Source organism: Crocodylus siamensis, chromosome 11 (genome assembly GCF_052110815.1).
Source record: "Crocodylus siamensis isolate JL-2025a chromosome 11, ASM5211081v1, whole genome shotgun sequence".
In the NCBI taxonomy this organism is placed as follows: Eukaryota; Metazoa; Chordata; order Crocodylia; family Crocodylidae; genus Crocodylus; species Crocodylus siamensis.
In genome coordinates, this window is record NC_143405.1 from 51,601,743 (window position 1) to 51,623,615 (window position 21,873).

General features: G+C 45.8%; 1 protein-coding gene across 1 annotated transcript in view; it reads left to right on the forward strand.

Annotated features, from left to right (window-relative positions):
• Positions 1-21,873, forward strand: part of LOC149855871 (uncharacterized) — a 45,551-nt gene that overhangs the window by 21,634 nt on the left and 2,044 nt on the right. The window contains exons 2-5 of the mRNA XM_090021149.1: positions 12,371-12,542; positions 12,904-13,059; positions 13,421-13,576; positions 14,123-14,819. Of these exons, the coding sequence (XP_089877275.1) occupies positions 12,371-12,542; positions 12,904-13,059; positions 13,421-13,576; positions 14,123-14,819 (1,181 nt within the window). The remainder of the gene's footprint in view (positions 1-12,370; positions 12,543-12,903; positions 13,060-13,420; positions 13,577-14,122; positions 14,820-21,873) is intronic.

The window sequence follows — 21,873 nt, forward strand, 5'->3', positions numbered from 1 at the left end:
AAGGCAACAATGTGAACTGCTATGCTTTCTACTACAGTGATAGCTCAGGCTACGTTGTCTTAGGCTTTTTGTCCTGGTTCCATCCCCTCTATGTTGGTCCAGATGCTGTCATAACCCTTAACCCTTTTTTAAAACACTTTTTTCGTTTTCAAATTTAGGTCACTTTTAAATAAAACTAAGTCATTTCCAAAGAAACAGTGAGTATGATCAAATGAAATGTTTTGACACTTCTGAAACTCTCCCCCCACCCTCTTTTTTCCAGCTGAAACTTCCGTTTTTAACTAAACTAACATCTAACAAATCTAAAATTACCATATTCCTTAAATAAAAGATGTAGTTGTTAATACCAAATTATATTTCTAAAAACAGCCTGCTTAGAAGAAAAAGAAAAAAGTAAAAAGCTCTTACATGTACCACACAGGGTATATCCTTATGTCTATATCCTAATGTATCTTTGTGTCATTTGTTGTTTTACATTTTTTGTTAAATTGAGCATTAAAAAATTTGGGTGTGTCTTAAACTGAAGGGCATCTCATATTCAAAGGAATATGGAATTTATCAAAAAATGTCACCTGGCCTTAATAGCAAGCCCAGCAACAGCAGGAGAGTGGGTTCTGAATGCAGGGAATACATAAAGGGAAGAACAAATGGTTTAACCAGGAAACCCCATATCAGTTCTTAGTGGTGTGTGGGGTGAAGACCCTACATTCCTCAAAAATCTCCATTACTTTTGTAAACCCACCTTTACTTGCACATGGCAAATGTTAATACCAGATACCTCCCCTGCTACAAAATACAGCAGAATATAGAATCAGTTAATTTTACTCAAAGGTGGTTTTTTCCCCACTCCAACACGCGTTCGAGTCTGTTACATGTCTCAGTAGTAAAACCAATTATAGGCATAATTTCTATTGGTTAAGCCAAAATGAAAAAGAATGAGAATTTAAGTTAGCCTTCACTGAAAGTAATAGATTATTGAACCATCTTTGGTTTAAGTGATGAACACTTTAAGTGACTTCAGCAATCAATTCTCCACCTATGTTTGAAAAACTCTACCAATCAAAAAAGCAAAGAGCTTCATACTCATCCAATTACGTATCATATGTCATTAGTTGAAGGGGTCTCTTAGTCATACACTTATGACTAATATATTGAGTGGCAGCCTACGCAACATTCAAGCCCCAATTTCATTTAATTGTTTTTTCAACTTCTGTGAGCCATACTATGGATGGGCTGCAAGTGACTTATTGGAGCAGAGCAGGCAAGGAAACTTAGAAAGTACTTTCTCATTGCTTTAATGTACTCAGCTGGACCTGTTCAAGCATTTAAACAGTTTATTCCACCTTACTTCTGAATTTTTTTTTCCAAAACAAGGAAGTAAACTTGTTTTGGATAGCTGAAACTTACCCTGCTCTCAGCTATGCTTCCATACATCTAAAATGAAAACTACAGTGTGTAGGGCATAGAGAGGAGACATGATTCATCTGAAATTAATGATAAATACTTTTTTTAAAAGACCTAATAAAAGTAGAAAAAGTAGCATTCAGCCTTTGTAAGCAATAAAAGAAATATTTAGCTTTCTTCTGACATTGCTATTGTTGCAGTGCCAGTTCAGTTTTCTAAAGATTCAAAATCCCAATGGCATTGCACAACAAGCAAATCTTTCTAAAATAATCTGTGACCCAGAACATACAGTCCAAGAAAGCTAACAAACAGAGCAAGAGAACAAAGAAGCAACAGCAAAGAAAGGTGTTTTTACATATAAAGTAGCAGTCTGGGGCATATCCTTTAACAGTTGGTCACCAGTCTAGCCAGTGCCAAGAAGATACTGGACCAGATTCTGATTTCATTTACACTTGTCCACCTAGGTTGAAGTCAGTGCAGGTATTCCAGGTTTGCACCAATATAAAATAAAGCAAAATCTCTCTCTCTCTCTCTCTCTCTCTCTCCTGGGGTTCTGCCATATTTTAACATAAGTGAGGTGCCCACTGATAACCTTAAATATCCATATTAATGCCAATCTGCATGTGGGTAATGGCAGAAGTCAAGAGTAAAATGCACATGGAAGAGGGAGCAAGAATCCCATTGGCATTCAGACTGTTTACCAGCATCTCCACTTCCAGATTGTATAGTCAGTACTATAGATCTGAGCAGATAACTGCCACATCATACCAGGTCAACATCTGCAAAAATGCTATGAAAGGCCAATCCGCTTCATTAGCCTTAGCAGAGGATAGAAATAATGTACCATAACACATAGAGCAGAACCTAGGGTCTTTTTCTTCCACTGTCCTTCTGCAAATCAAAATTCTTTGGTAGCATAGGTAGTTTTTATTAAGAATTCTTTAGCTTTTCCCTTTTCTAAATGACCCCAAGAATTACATTCAAGAGTCTTAACTTGAAAATTAAAAGCATGGGCACTCTGTATTTCAACAAAAAGTGCTCATATTCTGTCTTTTATTAGACCTTTCCAACTATAGAAGTTAAGACCCAAAACCTTATCCTGCTCTCAGCCAGGTTTCTGTACAAATAAAATTATTCTCCTGAAATCTCTCTGTCTCCCTGTTTCATGTCCTCATCACACAGAGTGAATGTTTGAAAAGAACTAAGATTTCCCCATACAAATCTAGCCAATATGTCTCAGACTTCACCTGGCTTCTTGTAAGGATGATAAGATAGCAGCTCACTCTCTACACAGTCAGCCATTGACTTCACTGCCATGATTGGCAAGAGGGTGTGTTAATTCAGATGGGGATCCTTTTGATGATGTAACACTTGTCAAGGAAGGAATGAACCTGATCACCCTCACCATCCAATTCACTGTATCATAGAAATCATGGAAAATAAGGGTTGGATGTGACCTCAGGATGTCATCTAGTCCAACCCTTGCTCAAAGGAGGACCAGCCCCAACGATATCATCTCACCCAAGAGTTTGTCTAGTCAGGTCTTAAAAATCCCCAAGGATGGAGATGCCACCACCTCTCTGGGTAATCTGTTCCAGTGCTGTGCTACCTCCTAATGAGAAAGATCTTCCTAACATCTACCCTAAGCTTCCCTTGCTGAAACATGAGACCGTTGCTCCTTGTTCTGTTATCTACCACCACTGAGAACAGCCTAGCTCCATCCTGTTTGGAACCACCTTTCAGGTAGTTGAAGGTTGTTATTAAATCCCCGCTCAATCTTCTCTTCTCCAGACTAAGGAAGCCCAATTGCTTGTGAGAATATTGTAGGAGACTGTATCCAAAGTCATGCTAAAGTCAAGCTATATCATATCCACTGCTCTCCCTGCATCCACAGAGCCAGTCATCTCATCATAGAAGGCAATCAGGTTGTTCAGTCATGATTTGCCCTTGGTGAATCCATGCTAACTGTTTCTAATTACCCTATCCTCCTCCAAGTGCTTAGAAATGGATTTCTTGAGGAACTGCTTCATGATTTTTTGAGGGACTAAAGCAAGACTGACTGGTCTGTAGTTCTTTGGATCCTCCTCCTTCCCTTTCTTGAAGATGGGCACTATATTTGCTCTTTTCCAATCATCCTGGACCTCTCCTGATTGCCATGAGTTTTCAAAGATGATGGCCAGTGGCTCTGCAGTCACATCAGCCAACCCCCTCAGCACCCTCAGCTGCATCCCATCTGGCCTCATGGACTTGTACATGTCCAGTTTTTCTAAATAGTCCCTAACCTGTTCTTTTGCCACTGTTGGTTGCTCACCTCCATCCCCTGGTGAACCTAATTTAAAGTCCTCCTCACTATGTTAGTGAGCCTGTTTAGAAAGACACTGTTCCCTCTCTTTGTCAGGTATAGCTGGAGTGCACAGCAACATTGCGGGCATGTCTACACATTAATGAATGCACAGTGGTTACTGAGCATTAAATTTAGTACTTGTATAATCAAGTAACCAGTAACCAGCGTTACTGTGCAGTAGCACTGGCACGTACCTTTTTAGTGACTCTACTGTACAGTCACCTAATAAAGCTGCACAGTAGCATATTAGCACTATTTGTGCTGTGATGCGCTACTGTGCAGTATTATTAGGCTCCTTCACACTTAGCATCTTGTGTAGATGTGGACTGCATCTCTTTCATTCATTATCAGCTCATGTTACCAGCAACCAAGTAGTGAAGGATGTTGTATGAGCTATGTCTTGATATTATAATCTGAAATGGGGCACAGGTGCCTGTTCTTGTTTAGCACACTTCAGGCCACTCTTCTTCAATACATTTATTAAATATAGTGTTGTTCCCTCCTAAGTTTTCAGATCATTATCTTTTCTTACAGTAAATGTGTGCATCTGGGAATTGACTCCAAAGATTTCCTGAAAGTGAAGCTTATACCTAATTCTCTGCACCCAAACTACTTCTCCATGTTGGGACAGCTCAGAAAGAGCATTGTAACAGGGTGGCCTATCCCTTTATAGGCCAGGGACCAGTGAGCTCTGTACAATTGTTCAAGCTAGCTGGAAAGTAAATAGGTGTTTTCTATAAAAGGAGAGTAAGCAGGAGAAAAGGACAGATTCTTAAGGTATCTGAATTAGGGGGATAGAAGGGTTGGGGGTCTTTGGGTGGGCACCACCTGCTTGGCTTGATGATTTGCCCAAGTTTTGTGTTGGAGAATAAACCTATGCCAGCCAAAGGACGTAACTAAGGCAGTGCTATTTTTGGGCTGGTGAGCAGCTACTTTAAAATCAGTATAGCCAGAGCTATAGCTTTCTTCCTTCTGTTCATCCCATTTTCCTATATATCATGCACTCCAGCAACATGTGCTGAACTGGAGTTATCTCATATTATTGCTGTTCAATATTGTTTATCTTTTTCAGCTACTGATCAAAGGAAAATCCCTTCTTCCCAGCTAGCACTGCCTTCCATGTGAATATGTTTTCCCAGGACACTCAAACATTTCAGTGGAAGCAGACATATTTTGTTCTGCCCTGGGTTATACTCCAAGAATATATTTTATAATTTGATTTTCTTGGTGCTGGCCACTTCAATTCAGTTTTAGAATCCCAGCTTCTTTGAGGATGAGAAAAGAAGGCATGGTGAAAATATGCATATGAAATAAAATGACTGACACAACCATGCGTTGCTGTTTGACAGCATTCGTTCTGACATATGCCCAGCATGATGGTGCAATGATAAGATTCTTGGTTACAAGGTTTTGTGGCATTTCTCTTGAATGGTAACAGAAGTGGAAAGATCAAGTGATAGCACCTGCAGCAAAACATGATCACACTATACCACTAGCATGAATAGCCAGCTTTCTGTCTTATGAATATTCATATGAATCCTGTTTTGGTCTTTATCATTATGAGAAGTGTCCACATTTATTGAGGCTCCCTCCACCCCACAAGCTCTAGGTTTAGAGGCTATGGAACAAAGAAGATGAGCTATGGTATATAAAGGCAAGGCAGGATCCTTTAAACTAAGTCTAGCATTTAGTGGTGACTAGAGACTAAGACACACTGTGCTCAGTATTGCAACACTTAATACAATGGTTGGCAACTGTGTTCAGCCATCATTATATTCTGTAGCATGGACATGGTCTTTAGACTGGCAGGTGCCATCATAAGACCTTGAGATCTCCAGATAGCTCCAGGGAATACCTGCCTTCTCTCTAAAAGCCATGAAAGCAAGGTCCTGCCTGTGGAGCCCAAGGGCCTCCCCAGCTTGGATCAAAAAGCCAGATCAAAAACCCTAACCTTTTCTCACCAATTATGAAATGATCTCTCATCCAGACGGCAGGAGGGAAACCAGTGTGGTCTTCTGAGGAAACCCTGTATAATTTAAAACCGAGCCCTTAAGTCTAAAAATGAATGGAACAGTGCTTGTCCCATTACACTGCATGTAAACTTTTACTTCTGATAGCATTTGGTTTATCCTGTTTCATTAGCTAAAACAAATCAATCTCTAAAGGAAAAACGGTGGCTGTGTTCGTGGAGCCTGCCTTCATTAGCATAGCAGCTTCATGTGCTATGAAGACATTCTCATGTCATAGATCTGTATTCACATCTACTCAAGGGTACTTTTACATCATTTAGGGCCTGTGAGGTTGCCTTAGAAGGGGTTAAGTTGTATTAGTACCTGTTTGAGACACCTTATTTACCTATATTGGAACGTAGCACTGAAGCGGGGTGTCTGTACTGCTCCACTGTGAAGCCAACATCACCAGAGTTATTGAATGGCTACTCCAGACTCTCACTTCTCTGCTCATTAGTAACTTCTATCTCATTTCTAGTCTAAACTGATTAAGAGACACAGCTGAAAAAACACAAAATACAATTTCTAAGCTTTGGACAGAAAATTCATCACCATGGATGTGTCCTGTGGGAATTTCCATTTTGCCAAAAATAGCTATTTTCTTTCTAAAAATAAGTTAATAATTAGTTTTCTTCAGCACAGCTCCTAGTTGTGATTGAAACATTCCGGGATGTTAATTTACTTCCAGGGCCTAATGAGTTGCAGTGCAACTCAATTCAAGTGCTGATTATCCATGCTAGGATTGATTACCTCAACGTGACAAACCTGATGGAGAGTTATTGATTAGCTACTGGAGACAAAGTAAAATTAGAACATAATGTGACTGGAACAGACTATTTCTCTGTAGTATGTCGTATGGGAATCAACAAGATGAAACTTTCTCACTGAAGCCCTCCTTGGGCTCCTGTGTAGCAACGTTCTGCAGCATAACAACAAGACTTGGATTTTGAAATGTATCACAGAAACAAAGGGCCTGATTTTCACAGGTGCCTCTCAGCACTTGTAACTCCTATTGTATTTAGTAGAAATCACAGATGGACAATCCCTATTAAGTCATCTAGAGTTAGAGTTGGCAACCTGCAGCCCACAGGTTGGATCTGGCCGACGGCAGCTTTGGATCCAGCTTACAGATGTGGGGCTTCAGTAGCATTTGGCTTGAGGGGCAGCCAGAAAATGTTCTGTTACTTCAGCTGCAGAAAGAACCAACTGCACAAGAAAATATGCCACGTTCCACATAACAAAAGGCAGTGGCACAGTTATATACAGTTGCTCTCAGTTCACTGTAGTCACAGTATTTATCCTATACATGGAAAGCATTGACAGAAAAAGGGCAGGCTGTCCCATAGCAATTTGGCAATCCCTAGAGCCTAAGATCATTTTTACACTAATTCTAAATATGAAAGATCCCCTAAAATAATTTGAAAAGGAGCCTTCTTCTGGCACCTTCTCTTGTCACAAAACATGACCAGATCCAGGATATAAATCTTCCTGAAGTCTTGAAATGGAAAGCTCTGCAGCGCTGAACATGAAGCCTAGAGAGTACTGTGGGATTCCCTTCAGTCTCTATTGTGCCTTTGCAGACACTGTGTAATCAGCATGTCTTTATCTGCATGATTAAAAAATCTGTATTGTCTCCAAAATAGACAGATCTTTATTAGTTGTTGAGTAACATGCATTGCTTGTTGAGCTGTAAACACTTCAGTTGTATCATAAATCCACTTGTTCTGTAATTTTATTAGCTCACAGTCTCCACATAGAAGATGCATGTTGAGTTTTATACTGTATGGTGCTGTTAAAGGGAAACGTGTTTGTAGATAGAATCTCATAAATGTTCAGTCAAATTACAGGCAGCTGGATGCACCATCCAATTTTGCTAACGAGCTGTTTCTCTGAACTGCAAATCAACTTCCTGATTAGGTTTTCACTGTAATTGCCACTGCTCTATGTTATTTTCGACAGTAAAGAGCAGCGGAGATTTAGAGACACAGAGAGATTTAGAAAGATCTTTATTCTCCCAACCTTTCATTGTGGATGTAGAATGCAACCTCTTGGGTGCAGGACCTGTTTGTGTACAATGTCTTGCTTATTGAGGCCTTTGAGCACTCTCAGAGTGCAACCATATGTATAAAAATAGTATAGTGATAATAATAAGCAGCTGTATATGGCCTTCCCATCCATAGCTAAGTGCTTTCTTTATATGGGTGGTAAGAGGTATTATTCTTGTTTCATAGATGAGAAAATTGAACCTATAGTTGTTAATAACTGGTCAGATAGTAAGTAAATAGCAAAGTACTAGGTCTCTGGACTCTCAGCTCGATGCCAACAACCCCCGCCCCTACACACTGTCAGGCATTGCTGTTTGGTCCAGTGTGATTGGAAGAAAAGTTATTATAATTAATAAGTGATGGGGGAACAAGAAATATATTTAGCTGCAACAAAGATTTTTTCACTTATAAATATATAATTGTGAGACAGAAGTTTGCAAAGCATTCCCCATTATTTTTTGTTTGGTCAATGGGAAAGGATTATGGGAAATTAACTATCACAAATTATCTCTGTGGGGTGGAAGTCAACGGATCTGAGATTTGTGACAATATTAAGGTGACAATGCAGGCTAAAAAGAAGGTTGAAGACAATGTTACCATCATATGAGTGAAAGAGGCATTACAGATCATTCAAATGAGGTACCTATACATCATAGACAGTTTTTGTTACTGGAATTCTTGTTGGTACCAAAGTGGAGAATGTGGGGTGTGCGAAGTAACAACTCTGATTTTGGGTATCCAGCTAGAGAAAAAATGGGGACTGATCTCTACAGAGATTCTCATTTCTCATGAATTCCTGAAATTCATTTTTAAATTGTGTTGCTTTTGGTATCCCAAATCAGCGGTACACCCGAAAATGTTGGCTGCTGTACCATCAGCCCTGCCTTGTACGATACAATGTCCCAGGACTGAGGTTAGAAAAGGAAAGCTCTGCTGAACTATCTGGTCAAACTAATACTGCTGCTCAGCCCTGGGAGCATCTATTTCCTATTTATAATACTGCATAAATCACTTCTCCTCCTTCTCTTTCCTTAACCAGAACTCTGCATTTCATTTTTCCTGCTCTCCTTCAGTGAAGAAACAGGCTATTTCCTGAGCAGCTGATCACTGCCTGCTGTGCAGAGGGAAGAAGAGTAATTAAAGTCTCTGATGCTCAAAGGAAGGTAAGTTGGGGCCATTCAGGCCACAGTCCCGCTTCTCTCTTCTCTATGCTATGCAGTGTTTCTGACAAGGTTGTAGTATCTACTGGAACAGATCAGGAGCCCAGATAGCTTGGCATCCTGCCTCTGACACTGAAAGGGCTAGATGCTTGAGAGGCTTTTTCTACCCAGTTCTAATAGTGGGAATCATCCTCAGCTTAATTCCAGCTCTCTCACTCTGTGGTGCTGGGGCTAAAAGTCCAACAGTCCTTTCTCTCATTTGAAGAAGGAGATACTGGAAAAAGTCCAAAGGGGGTCAGTTTTATTGTCCCTCCAAGGAGACTGAATAAACTTTCTCCAGTCACCTTCCCTGGGAAGTGTTTATTAGGAAATCAGGAAATAGCTTGGGCGCATTATTAGAAAATCAGTGGCTGCCTTGAACAGTGTATGCCAAATGTTCCCCCAAGCTCATTATCTCACAGAGGCAAGACAGGAGGGAACAAGGTACCGCCTCCTTCATTTGCGTCAGCCGGAGAAACTGCTCTCCAGCCAGCTACTAAAGCCTATTAACCTTTTCAGGGGGCGCAGCCTGTATTTCCTGCAGGCACAATTTCTTGTCTCTTCCTTGGGGTATCTGAAACAGTGTTAATTCCAGTTGCCTCTGCTTCATGCAGCTGTTGGCAGAAGATCTAAAGTTCAGGTTCAACCAGCTACCAAGGAGTGCTTTTGACTGTTCTTCCCAGTGCCTTTTTCAAATCCAACAATTATATTTTCTTTTTTCCAGAGCACCTGAGCATTGTTTTATTAATCTCTAGCAACTCATTGAAGTTGCTTTGCAATAACAAGGTTGTGGACATTCAGGCTGCTTTTGACTCCTAGAAAGAGAGAGAGATTATCCTTCTCCCCCAACTACTTTCCAGCTGGTTTGTATTTTTCCATGTAAGTCTGGCTTAGCAGCATGCCACAGACTTTCAAAGGAATCTCCAGGTAGCATAGTACTTCTGTGCACACTGTCTCCAGGCCTTCAGCTTAGCCACTAAGGTCAGGTACCCAGGTACTACAAGTAGAGGACACTACAGGATAAGAACCTGAACAGAATAGAGGACATCCCCAGGGATCCCCAGCTGTTTATATGACCAGACAGCCAGGCAAGAACTGATCATTGAGCAGAAACCAGTCAAGGAGTAGAGGCGAATTAAAGCCACATTTGCTCACATAGCTGTTGGACTGATGGTAGCTGTGGAGTGACCAGTGAGCCAGCCCAGTGCATCTAACTTGTTTGGTTCACATATTATTCCAAGACAGTGTGGATTTAGGTCCCGTATACTTTGCTTAATTCTTCCGCAGAACTAGTAGAGAGGCTGAGTCCAAAATGAAAGACAGTAAAAACAAACAACAGGGTGAGCATTTTTCATAACTGTCTGCTTACTTGCAAATAGCTGTAGCACTGCAGCTCTTCACTGTATTCTATTCTTTGACGGGCTCTTCATGTGTTAAAAGGAAGCACAGTGAATTACTTTCTGCAGCAGCTATTGTTCCCCAGTTTAAAATATACTCGGAGGTTAGTTTCTCTGAACATGCTTGAACTGTTGTTACTGGATCCTTCCTTCACCTGCTCTTGCATACAACATTGACCAAAACTGTAAGGGCAATAGCTGTCTTTTTACTGCATATATCTGTGATGCTCAACAAAATGGAGCCCCAGTTAAAGCCTCAGAGCTGCACTGTAATAATGATTATCAATTAATTTGATTAAATAATCTATATTAAGATGGTGATTAAATGAATCCAGAATGGATTCATTCAGCAGCAATAACCCTGGTGTGTCAGAACATTGAGGCAACAGGGCAAGGTGTATGGCTAAAACTTTCCTGGGGGGTTTCCAATATTTGCTATACAAAAGGGTGGTACCAGGGAAGAAAAGCTTATCATTCTGAATAATGTTTTGCCATAAGTGCAGGAGTTTGAAAATATTAGCAGTTTTTTATTTGCAACAGATATGGTAGAAAAATGCTGCAGCCACACTGCAGTTAGCATAGTTGTCACTTCCTAATCTGGCCCTCTGATCAGAGGGTCACGTTTTGAATCCTTTTCTCAGGAGAACAACGTACCACTCAACAAGCGTAAAGGTGGTAAAATAAGAGCATATACATGAGAGTTAAAACTATCTTAGGGAACTTAGTCCAGGCTCCAAAACCTTATGCATACCATGTCTTTGTGTACTACTGAGCAGTACATCCAACAAAGTTTTAAATACCTCATAGTATTTACCTGTACTTGGGCACATTCTTATAGATCTCAGAGGTATTTTTTCTTACCTACTCCAGCTGACTTTATGCAAAAGGGAGAAAACTTCTTCAGTGTGACAAGCTGATAAATGATAGCAGTCATGAAACAGTAACAGGCATGTTATATTGTGGTATTTTTGTTGTGAGTTCATGGTATGTAGCTGTGCTCCATATGCAGTTCAGGGTAGCAAGCTCAGCCTGAAAGCATGAAAAAAAAGATTGTATATTTTAATCACTCATGAGCAAGAGGCTGACTTGGAAACAGTTCTACAGCCATTCAGGAAAATGTACTCTATTTACCTTGGAATTATGAGCCGGAAAAAGATTTTCAGCTTTGTAATCTGTCTTCTCCGTTGTATAATTAAATTTGAGGTAGGGAAGTGAATGAGGCAAGCGGCCTTGGAAGTCATATCATGTGAATGAGTTGTGGGTGGGGGGAGGGGTGAAATATGTCAGTTTCCTTCCCTGATCATAGGGAGGAACTGAAACAGGCAGTATTTGACTTGAGCAGCATTTGTCAACTTTTGCAGTGTGCTCTGTCGAGTAGCAGATTCAATGCTAAAAACGGGGGGTTTTCATGGAACCACAGTTAATATGATATATGAATAATGATAATGAATAATATGAATAATACTTGGAGGTCAGGAGCAGCGGGGAGAAGAGGGACTCAGGCGCACGTGTGTCCTTCCCACACGTGTGCCTCCTTTCTGGACCCGGAGCGGAGGAGAGTGCAGCAGTAGAAGCGGCGGCGGCGAGCGGAGCAGCTGAGGGGCCAGCAGCAGCTGATCCCCCTAAGGTAAGTGGGGCTGAGGGACTGAGGGGCCGGCGCAGCTGAGCCGGATCCGGAGGGGAAGCCCCCCGGGTCCCTCTTAGCTGAGCCGGTAGGGAGCCGCGCTCCCGAGCCGCGCGAACAGAGCGCGCAAACTGGTGAGGGCTAGGGGGTTGTCCCCCAAGCCAGGGAGTGCCCCCGGGACTAGCCTAGGGGAGCAGGCTCCAGTCTCACCAGATCCTCCCCAGTGGGGGTGCTCAGGGGGCGGGATCATTGACAGGCACTTCCGGTGACACCGGAGCGCCTGATTGGTGGGTAAGGCAGCGGCGGGTAATTCAAACCGCCTCCTTTATAAACGGCGGTTTGACGTAGCTTCCGCCACTTGGAGGTCAGGAGCAGCGGGGAGAAGAGGGACTCAGGCGCACGTGGGTCCTTCCCACACGTGTGCCTCCTTTCTGGACCCGGAGCGGAGGAGAGTGCAGCAGTAGAAGCGGCGGCGGCGAGCGGAGCAGCTGAGGGGCCAGCAGCAGCTGATCCCCCTAAGGTAAGTGGGGCTGAGGGACTGAGGGGCCGGCGCAGCTGAGCCGGATCCGGAGGGGAAGCCCCCCGGGTCCCTCTTAGCTGAGCCGGTAGGGAGCCGCGCTCCCGAGCCGCGCGAACAGAGCGCGCAAACTGGTGAGGGCTAGGGGGTTGTCCCCCAAGCCAGGGAGTGCCCCCGGGACTAGCCTAGGGGAGCAGGCTCCAGTCTCACCAGATCCTCCCCAGTGGGGGTGCTCAGGGGGCGGGATCATTGACAGGCACTTCCGGTGACACCGGAGCGCCTGATTGGTGGGTAAGGCAGCGGCGGGTAATTCAAACCGCCTCCTTTATAAACGGCGGTTTGACGTAGCTTCCGCCACTTGGAGGTCAGGAGCAGCGGGGAGAAGAGGGACTCAGGCGCACGTGGGTCCTTCCCACACGTGTGCCTCCTTTCTGGACCCGGAGCGGAGGAGAGTGCAGCAGTAGAAGCGGCGGCGGCGAGCGGAGCAGCTGAGGGGCCAGCAGCAGCTGATCCCCCTAAGGTAAGTGGGGCTGAGGGACTGAGGGGCCGGCGCAGCTGAGCCGGATCCGGAGGGGAAGCCCCCCGGGTCCCTCTTAGCTGAGCCGGTAGGGAGCCGCGCTCCCGAGCCGCGCGAACAGAGCGCGCAAACTGGTGAGGGCTAGGGGGTTGTCCCCCAAGCCAGGGAGTGCCCCCGGGACTAGCCTAGGGGAGCAGGCTCCAGTCTCACCAGATCCTCCCCAGTGGGGGTGCTCAGGGGGCGGGATCATTGACAGGCACTTCCGGTGACACCGGAGCGCCTGATTGGTGGGTAAGGCAGCGGCGGGTAATTCAAACCGCCTCCTTTATAAACGGCGGTTTGACGTAGCTTCCGCCACTTGGAGGTCAGGAGCAGCGGGGAGAAGAGGGACTCAGGCGCACGTGGGTCCTTCCCACACGTGTGCCTCCTTTCTGGACCCGGAGCGGAGGAGAGTGCAGCAGTAGAAGCGGCGGCGGCGAGCGGAGCAGCTGAGGGGCCAGCAGCAGCTGATCCCCCTAAGGTAAGTGGGGCTGAGGGACTGAGGGGCCGGCGCAGCTGAGCCGGATCCGGAGGGGAAGCCCCCCGGGTCCCTCTTAGCTGAGCCGGTAGGGAGCCGCGCTCCCGAGCCGCGCGAACAGAGCGCGCAAACAGGCGCGGTCTGTAAGAGCGCGCCGGTGTTTGCGGCGGCGTTCGCGCCGGCGGGCGAGCAGGCGGGGCCCAGAGGCTGACCCCTGCTCTGCTAGTAAGGGCAGCAACTCCTGCGATGGTGTCGACACGGAGTTCTGCCAGGGCCCCTGCCCGGGGGGCGCGGCCTTCCCGGGGCTTGTCCGAGGCCTCCACCCAGACAGAGCCCTCGGGGGGGCTGCCGTCCTCCAACCCCCTGGCCTGCGGGAACTGCCTGGCAAGGTCTGGGGGGGCAGGGACTGGGGACTCCTGCACCTGTCCTGTAGGTATCCGCCTTAGGACCCTGGAGGAGCGGGTGCAGGAGCTCCTGGAGGAGGTTAGCAGGCTGAGGGGAATCCGTGAGGCAGAGGAGGAAATTGATAGGTATTTTCTTTCTCTGCAGGGTGATACAACAGAGGAGAGGGCAGACCGGGATGAGCCCTCCACCGCTGAGTGGCAGACAGTCTCCCGCGCCAGAGCTATTAACCATGTTGCGGCACCAGTTCCTCCTGTCCATCTGGAGAACAGATATGAGGTCCTGGCAGCCCTGGAGGAGGAGGGAGCAGTGGAAGATTCCAGGGAGGAGACTTTGTGCACACAATGTCCTGTGCGGGCGGCGGGAGTCAAGAGGCCTAAGAGGAGGAAGCGTCGCGTCATCGTGATTGGTGACTCCATCCTGAGAGGTACGGAGGGCCCCATCTGTCGCCAGGATCCCTCAGCACGTGAGGTATACTGCCTGCCCGGAGCGAAGATTCAGGATGTGAAGGGGATGCTCCAGTCCATCATCCAGCCCTCCGATTATTACCCCATGGTCCTTGTCCATGTGGGTACTAACGATGCGGCCAGGAGAGCCCCTGATCGCCTGATGGAGGACTACCATGCTCTGGGAGGCGTGCTGAGGGAGATGGGCGCACAGGCGGTCTTCTCTTCCATCCTGCCAGTGAGCGGACGCGGCAGACGTCACGAGATGTGCATTGCGGAGACCAACTGGAGGCTACAGGAATGGTGCTTCGAGGCGGGCTTTGGCTTCCTCAGCCATGACCGGCACATCGTGATGAGAGACATGCTGGGATGGGATGGGCTCCACCTTTCCCCTAAAGGTAAGCGTGTGTTCTCTTCCAGGTTGGTGAACCTCCTTCGGCGGGCTTTAAACTAGGCTCGTCGGGGGAGGGGGAAGATGAGGGCGGAGGAGACGATGAGATACCAGGCCCAGCAACAGCCAGCGAGCCCAGACCAATGGTCAAAACGGAGAAACAGGTAAGCGATAGGGGACGGGGCATTGCTGTGACTAGGGGGTCAGTGGGCACAACCGCTGAAGGCCTCAAATGCCTCTACACGAATGCTCGAAGTATGGGGAAGAAGCAGGAGGAACTCGCCCTCCTCCTAGCTGTCACCAGCCCTGACATAGTAGGGATCACAGAAACGTGGTGGGACTCATCGCATGACTGGGCGGTGAGTGTCAAGGGCTATAGGCTATACAGGAAGGACAGGATAGGAAGGAAAGGTGGAGGAGTAGCACTCTACATCAAGGAGGAATATACTTCCTCGTTAATTAGCATGGGGGTAGAGGGGGGGCACTCTGAGGTGCTCTGGGTTAGAGTAAAAGGCAGTCCAGGGGAGAGAGACTTAACGGTGGGAGTCTATTATAGACCTCCCAACCAGGGAGAAGAGCTCGACCTGGAATTCTTAGGTCAGCTTACAGAGGCAGTGAGGGCTAAGGATGTGGTCATCATGGGGGACCTAAACTTCCCAGACATCTGCTGGGAGGAGCAGTCAGCCAAGTCTGATCGCTCACGTCGGTTCTTAGCCAGACTGCAGGACCTCCATCTAACCCAGGAGGTGCACAGTCCCACCAGGGGAGACGCCTTGTTGGACCTAGTGCTGGCCACGGGTGATGACCTGGTGAGGGGGCTGCGGGTGATGGGCCACCTGGGAGACAGTGATCATCGCTTGCTGGAATTCACCATCCAGCGTAAGGTGGCAAAGGGCTGCAGCAAGGCAACAGCCCTAGACTTTAGGAGGGCTGACTTCAACAAGCTAAGGAGGATAGTTGGGGAAGCGCTGAGGACCCAGAGGGGAAGGGAATCAGATGTCGAAGGTGAGTGGTTGCTCCTTAAGGAGACGATCCTCCATGCCCAAAGGGAGGTAATCCCAACAAGGGTCAAAGGGAGCAGGAGGGCACATAAACCCCCATGGCTCACTAAGAGCATCCGGGAATGTCTCCTTGCTAAAAGGGAGGCATATACCCAATGGAGAGATGGGGTCATCGCCAAGAAGGACTATGTTATAGTCGCCCGAGGATGTAGGGGGGCAGTCAGGAGGGCCAAGGCAGAGTTGGAGATAGGACTAGCTTCCCGGATTAAGGACAATAAGAAGTCCTTCTTCAAATACATAGGGGGTAAAAAGAGGGTCCCGGGTAATGTGGGGCCCCTGCAGGACACGATGGGCAACTTAGTCATCACACCAGATGACAAAGCTAACATATTTAACGATTTCTTTGCCTCTGTCTTCCTAAGTAGGGACCAGTTCAGCCACCTCCCTGCTGGGCCCCCCTCGGGCCCCGAGAGAGACACGCCTGGGCCAAGGGTTAGCGAGGAGTTAGTTAGGGTACTTCTGGAGAAGCTGGACGTGTTCAAGTCCGCTGGTCCGGACGATCTTCACCCTAGGGTTCTACAGGAACTGGCTGAGGTCATTGCGGGACCCCTGGCACGGCTCTATGAGCATTCGTGGTGCTCTGGCGAGGTGCCGGAGGACTGGAAGAGGGCCAATGTGGTCCCTATCTTCAAAAAGGGAAAAAAAGAGGACCCGGGAAATTACAGGCCAGTTAGTCTGACCTCAATCCCGGGTAAGCTCTTTGAAAAAATTATCCTGGCACACATCCAGGAGGGCCTTGCGGGGGAATGCATGCTCAGGGGCAACCAACATGGGTTCATCAGTGGCAGGTCTTGTCAGACCAACCTGGTGGCCTTTTACGATCAGGTCACCAAATCATTAGACGCAGGGGTTGCTGTGGATGTAGTCTTTTTGGACTTCCGGAAGGCTTTCGACACTGTCTCTCACCCTGTCCTCATCAAAAAGCTGAGAGACTGTGGTGTCGATGCCCACACGGTCAAATGGGTCGCCAACTGGTTGGAGGGCCGCACCCAGAGGGTGGTAGTGGATGGGTTCTTCTCGACCTGGAAGGATGTGGGCAGTGGGGTTCCGCAGGGCTCGGTCCTCGGGCCTGCACTGTTCAACATCTTCATCAGTGACTTGGATGAGGGGGTAGAAAGCACCCTGTTCAAGTTTGCTGATGACACTAAGATGTGGGGGGATGTGGGTGCACTAGAAGGATGCAATAGGCTACAAGCTGACCTTGACAGGTTGCAACGGTGGGCGGATGAGAATAGGATGGGGTTTAACACTGATAAGTGCAAGGTGTTGCACATGGGGAGGAAGAACCGGCACCACACTTACAGGTTGGGGAACTCTCCTCTTGCCAGCACGGAGGCGGAAAAGGATCTTGGAGTCGTCATTGACTCCACGATGAACATGGGCCGGCAGTGTGGGGAGGCAGTCAAGAAGGCCAATCGTACCCTATCATGCATCCACAGATGCATCTCGAGCAGGTCCAGGGAGGTGATCCTCCCCCTCTATGCGGCACTGGTCAGGCCGCAGCTGGAGTACTGCGTCCAGTTCTGGGCGCCACACTTCAAGAGGGACGTGGACGATATGGAAAGAGTTCAGAGGAGGGCCACTCGTATGATCAGGGGTCAGCAGGGCAGGCCTTATGAGGATAGGCTACGGGACCTGAACCTGTTTAGCCTCCACAAGAGAAGGCTAAGGGGGGACCTTGTGGCCTGCTACAAACTGGTCAGGGGGGATCAGCAGGTATTGGGGGAGTCCCTGTTCCCCCGTGCACTGCCAGGAGTGACCAGGAATAACGGTCACAAACTGGCGGAGGGTAAGTTTAGATTAGATATTAGGAGGCGCTACTTCACAGTCAGGGTGGCTAGGGCCTGGAACCAGCTTCCAGGGGAAGTGGTGCAGGCTCCTAGCCTGGGGATTTTTAAAAGGAAGTTAGATGAGCACCTTGCCGGGGTCATCTGACCCCGGTGCTCTTTCCTGCTAAGGCAGGGGGTCGGACTAGATGATCTACCTAGGTCCCTTCCGACTCTAGCTACTATGAAACTATGAAACTATGAAACTATGATTCACTCAGATTAACTGAAGCCAACATGAAAGCAATGCCATTGCACTCCCCAAGCTTCCAAATAAATATGGAAATATCCACGGGGACACTGTTTGTACTTTTCCTCTCCCATCCTCCTTTCTTTTTTTCCCCCCTTTTTTACTTTACATTGCTGCCGCTATATTTCCTCTCTCATTAACATTGGCTTACCAGGGCTGCATTAGGGATGCAGTCATACTCTGTACTGCTATGTACTGGAAAGCAGGTGTGTAGGGATTGTCTCCCAAGCATGCAGTAGGTCAGAATCTTTCCTTTCCTAGGTCTCTCAAAGGTGATGGGTTTTTGTGGTGGTCAGAGCATAATCTCAAAGATGCATGGGCTGAAAGGCCAGGTTGTGTTCAGCCCTGTAGTCAGCACTGTGCGCTGTGGACATAGAACATATCAAAATATAGAACATAGAGAAATAGGGCTCAGGAGATCATCTAAGCCTCTTCCTTGCTCCAGACAGGATTGCTGCTGTGTAAACCAGCAATATTTGTCTGATCTACACTTAAAATTTTCCAATGATGGAGGTGCCAACCTCCCTAGGGAATCTCTTCTATCTCTGAAGATGGTCAAGAACTGGAACGTTCTTCCTAACAGTCAGCCTAAATCTCCCTAATTGCAGTTTAAAACCATTATATCTTATCTTGTCTCCTGTGGACACGTAGAACAGTTGCTTATCAGTCCTTTCTGGATCGGAATCAAGCAAGCTTCCTTCAGTCTTCTCCGCTCCTTGTTCATCATCAGGAATTGCTAGTTGAATGTATTGCTCTTCATGTCTAAAACAAGGATTAAATGCAAGCACCCAATTTGCTGATAATTGCAGGATGGTTTTAGTGAAGGGTGCATGGTGTGTACGACTCTTCCTGTGATGCTTCCCCAAATAAGTGAGGCAGAAGGCAGAGCAGGGTGACACCTTATAGACTACCTTGTTCAGAGATATAAGAACTTTCATAGGCTACAGTCTACTTCATCAGATGCTCTGAATGGTCACACGGAGACCAGGGGTACTAAGATTATATATTAATACCTCATCTGCAAACAGACACACAAAATATGCCTTTTATTGTAACTCTAAGCATAAAATTATTGAGCATGCACATATCGTTGAATAAATTATTATATACATGAATGTGTATAAAACTTACATGAGCCTAAGGATCTGGCCCAAAGGAAATAATAATAAGCTATACCTACCCAAGATGTATAAACCCAGGATGTTTGCACTGATTAATTTACAGCTGTTTTGTCTTATATTTCATACAGTGTAAATGGATCGGGAGATTTTAAGAAAAAACAACAAAAAACAGGGTTTTCTGAACTTTGCAAAATGCCTTCATTTCTGGATGTGCTTTTTATCTTTTTTTGTAGTTATTTTTCTTCAAGAATACAAGCAAACACCAAAAGAAAGCTGTTTTTGTGTTGTGTGACGTACAGGTTGATTTCAAAGCAATCATTTCCAAGTACATAATGCCTGCTCCATTTGCTCACATTCTGTCTTGGCACTGAAAGAATAATTTTATTCTGTGAAGGAAAGCATTTTGCTGTACCTCAAGTACAAAAGGTGCCATATAAAAACAATTTTTATTCTGTTTTACTAAACCTTGAATATTCATGATCCCTTTTACAAGAAAGAATGAAAACTTGAGACATAAGTTTCAAACTACAGGTTGGTACAAAAAATCAAGGAGAAGAATTCCCCCTACTGGAGTGGATTAAATTGGACTGAAATGAGCTTGATTATTCTAAGCACAACAAAGCAACACAACTCCAGTAATACTGCAGCAGTTGATCCTCTGATAATATTAAACCAGACATAATCTGATAACATTAAACATCTGAAACAGATTTTCATTGAAATTTGAGATTATTTAGGCATCAGTCCATACTTTCTGTTTGGCCTTATATTTATAAGGCAATCTTCTAAAACCCTGAATCAATCACCCCCAGAAAAAATTATGAAAACAAGTTTGATTCCCTGTTTGTTTGTTTTACAAGTTGCTGAAAACAAAAGAATCTCTCAAAGGTACAGGAAAAGTTTGGCAGAGTGAGCTTCAATTTGAAGGCAAAAGGTTTTGGGGTGTTTTTACACATGCTTCAGGGGCGGGCACTTTAGTTAGAGTGGTTCTGAAAGCCATAGGTCAATACAAGTCCTGTCCTGTTGCAGAGGTTTTTTTTTGTGTGCAGCAGTGTACTGGAGGGGCTGGCTGGAGCATGAGGATGTTTCTATGCTGGGGCCACCTGCTGGCTAGCCCCCATGCTGAAGCACCCTATTGCCCCAGCCAGCCCCTCTGCAGCATGTTGAACCCAGCCAGAGCAGCCCGGGGCTGGTGGGCTGACCCCCTTCAAGGCTCTCTGCCAGCTCAGGCTGCTCCAACCCAGTTCAGTGTGCTGAGGTCCAGGTGCATGTGTAAATCACGTGCCCGGGAACTTCCTGGGAGCAATAAACTGCAGAGCAATAAGCACCACAGTTTACTGCTGTGCACTAATGGCATATGTAGATACACCCAGTAGTATTGGAAGAGTTAGGACTTGTCTGGGCTACAAGAGAAACAGGTGTTCTTCGCTTAGCTAACGGAGGTAAACCCAGCCAACTGATATTAAAACAGGCATGAAGACAAGCATTTTATTTTAGGTTAGAATCCCAAGTACAAGTCTAGGAGTAGACTCCTAGATTGCAGCTTATTTGAACATACCCAAGCTTGTGTTGAAAAACTAGCTTATATCCCTCCAACAATGTAACCAGAGCTGCATGGAGCTTATCATGGGCTGGAAAACCTGCCCAAAAATGTGGGTAAATACAGTGAGCCCACACTAACCTCCATGCTGCTACAGCTACACTGCTCACTCAGCTGTGCCTATTTCACTGCAACATAAACTACTCCTTCAGTGGACAGCCCTTGAGCTGTTAACCCAAGTTTTACTTTGTGCTTACAGCTGTTTTAACGTAAGCTAGCTGGGTATGCCCACCAATGGTAACAATATACTACATTTTTTGCAGTGTAGTCATACCCCCAGTTAATGTCTACAAAATACCAGATTCTGGAGGCACCTATTAGGGTTTCGTAGTTAAGGTTGAGTTCAGTTTTGCACTTTGGAGCATAGGTAAATGCCAAGGTGCTTTTGTGCCCTCATCTATGCAAGTAAAACTCTCTCAGACTTGAGACCTCCAGCATTAAAAAAATTCAGTCAATCCAGAAAGCAGCAGCCCATAATCACCATGGCCTTTCAGGATATCCCTGCCTACTATGTTGGTTCCATATAGGACAAATGTAAGGTTTGGGGAAAAAATTAAAGGGAAGCTGTCAGCCTAAAAAGCAAAGTGTTGGATGTCATGGCTGCCTGTAAAGAATTGATACCCAGAAGATATTAGAATGCCTGCAAATGAGACAGCCTTTAAAGTAAAGAAAAATCTCACTCCTTTTTCAGAGCAGGGAGGAAAAAATGACTGTAGGCAAGAAAAGAGAGAGAAAGAAGAAATAAAATAATCTGAGTTTGATCTGCATCAGGAGAAGCAAGGAAGAAAGAGAGACCGGTGGCCTGTAGTGATATTCATTATCTCCTCTTGCAAAGAGATTTGATACTACAGTAATTGGTGCCAGAATAGGAACTGGATGGACAAGTAGATAAATGAGGAAGAATAGAGTTGAGCCTTAAGTATTGTTGTTAAAGAGCCGAAGTATTTAAATCACACTAAAGAAAAAGCTCTTTGCCTGTGAGGTCTCACAATATAAAGTAAAAAAGACCAAAAAAAAAAAAAAAAAAGTCAACATCTTTCTTACATTAAGGAATTACAATGGAAAAGATATTACTTAATGTGATTCAAGTACTTAGTTCTTCAAGGAAAAGAGGCCTATTGAAGAGGTTAGACTGAGAAAAACCAAATGATCTGACCAGTTCCATAACCACATGCTCCTATCTGCAATAACTTATTCTCTGCA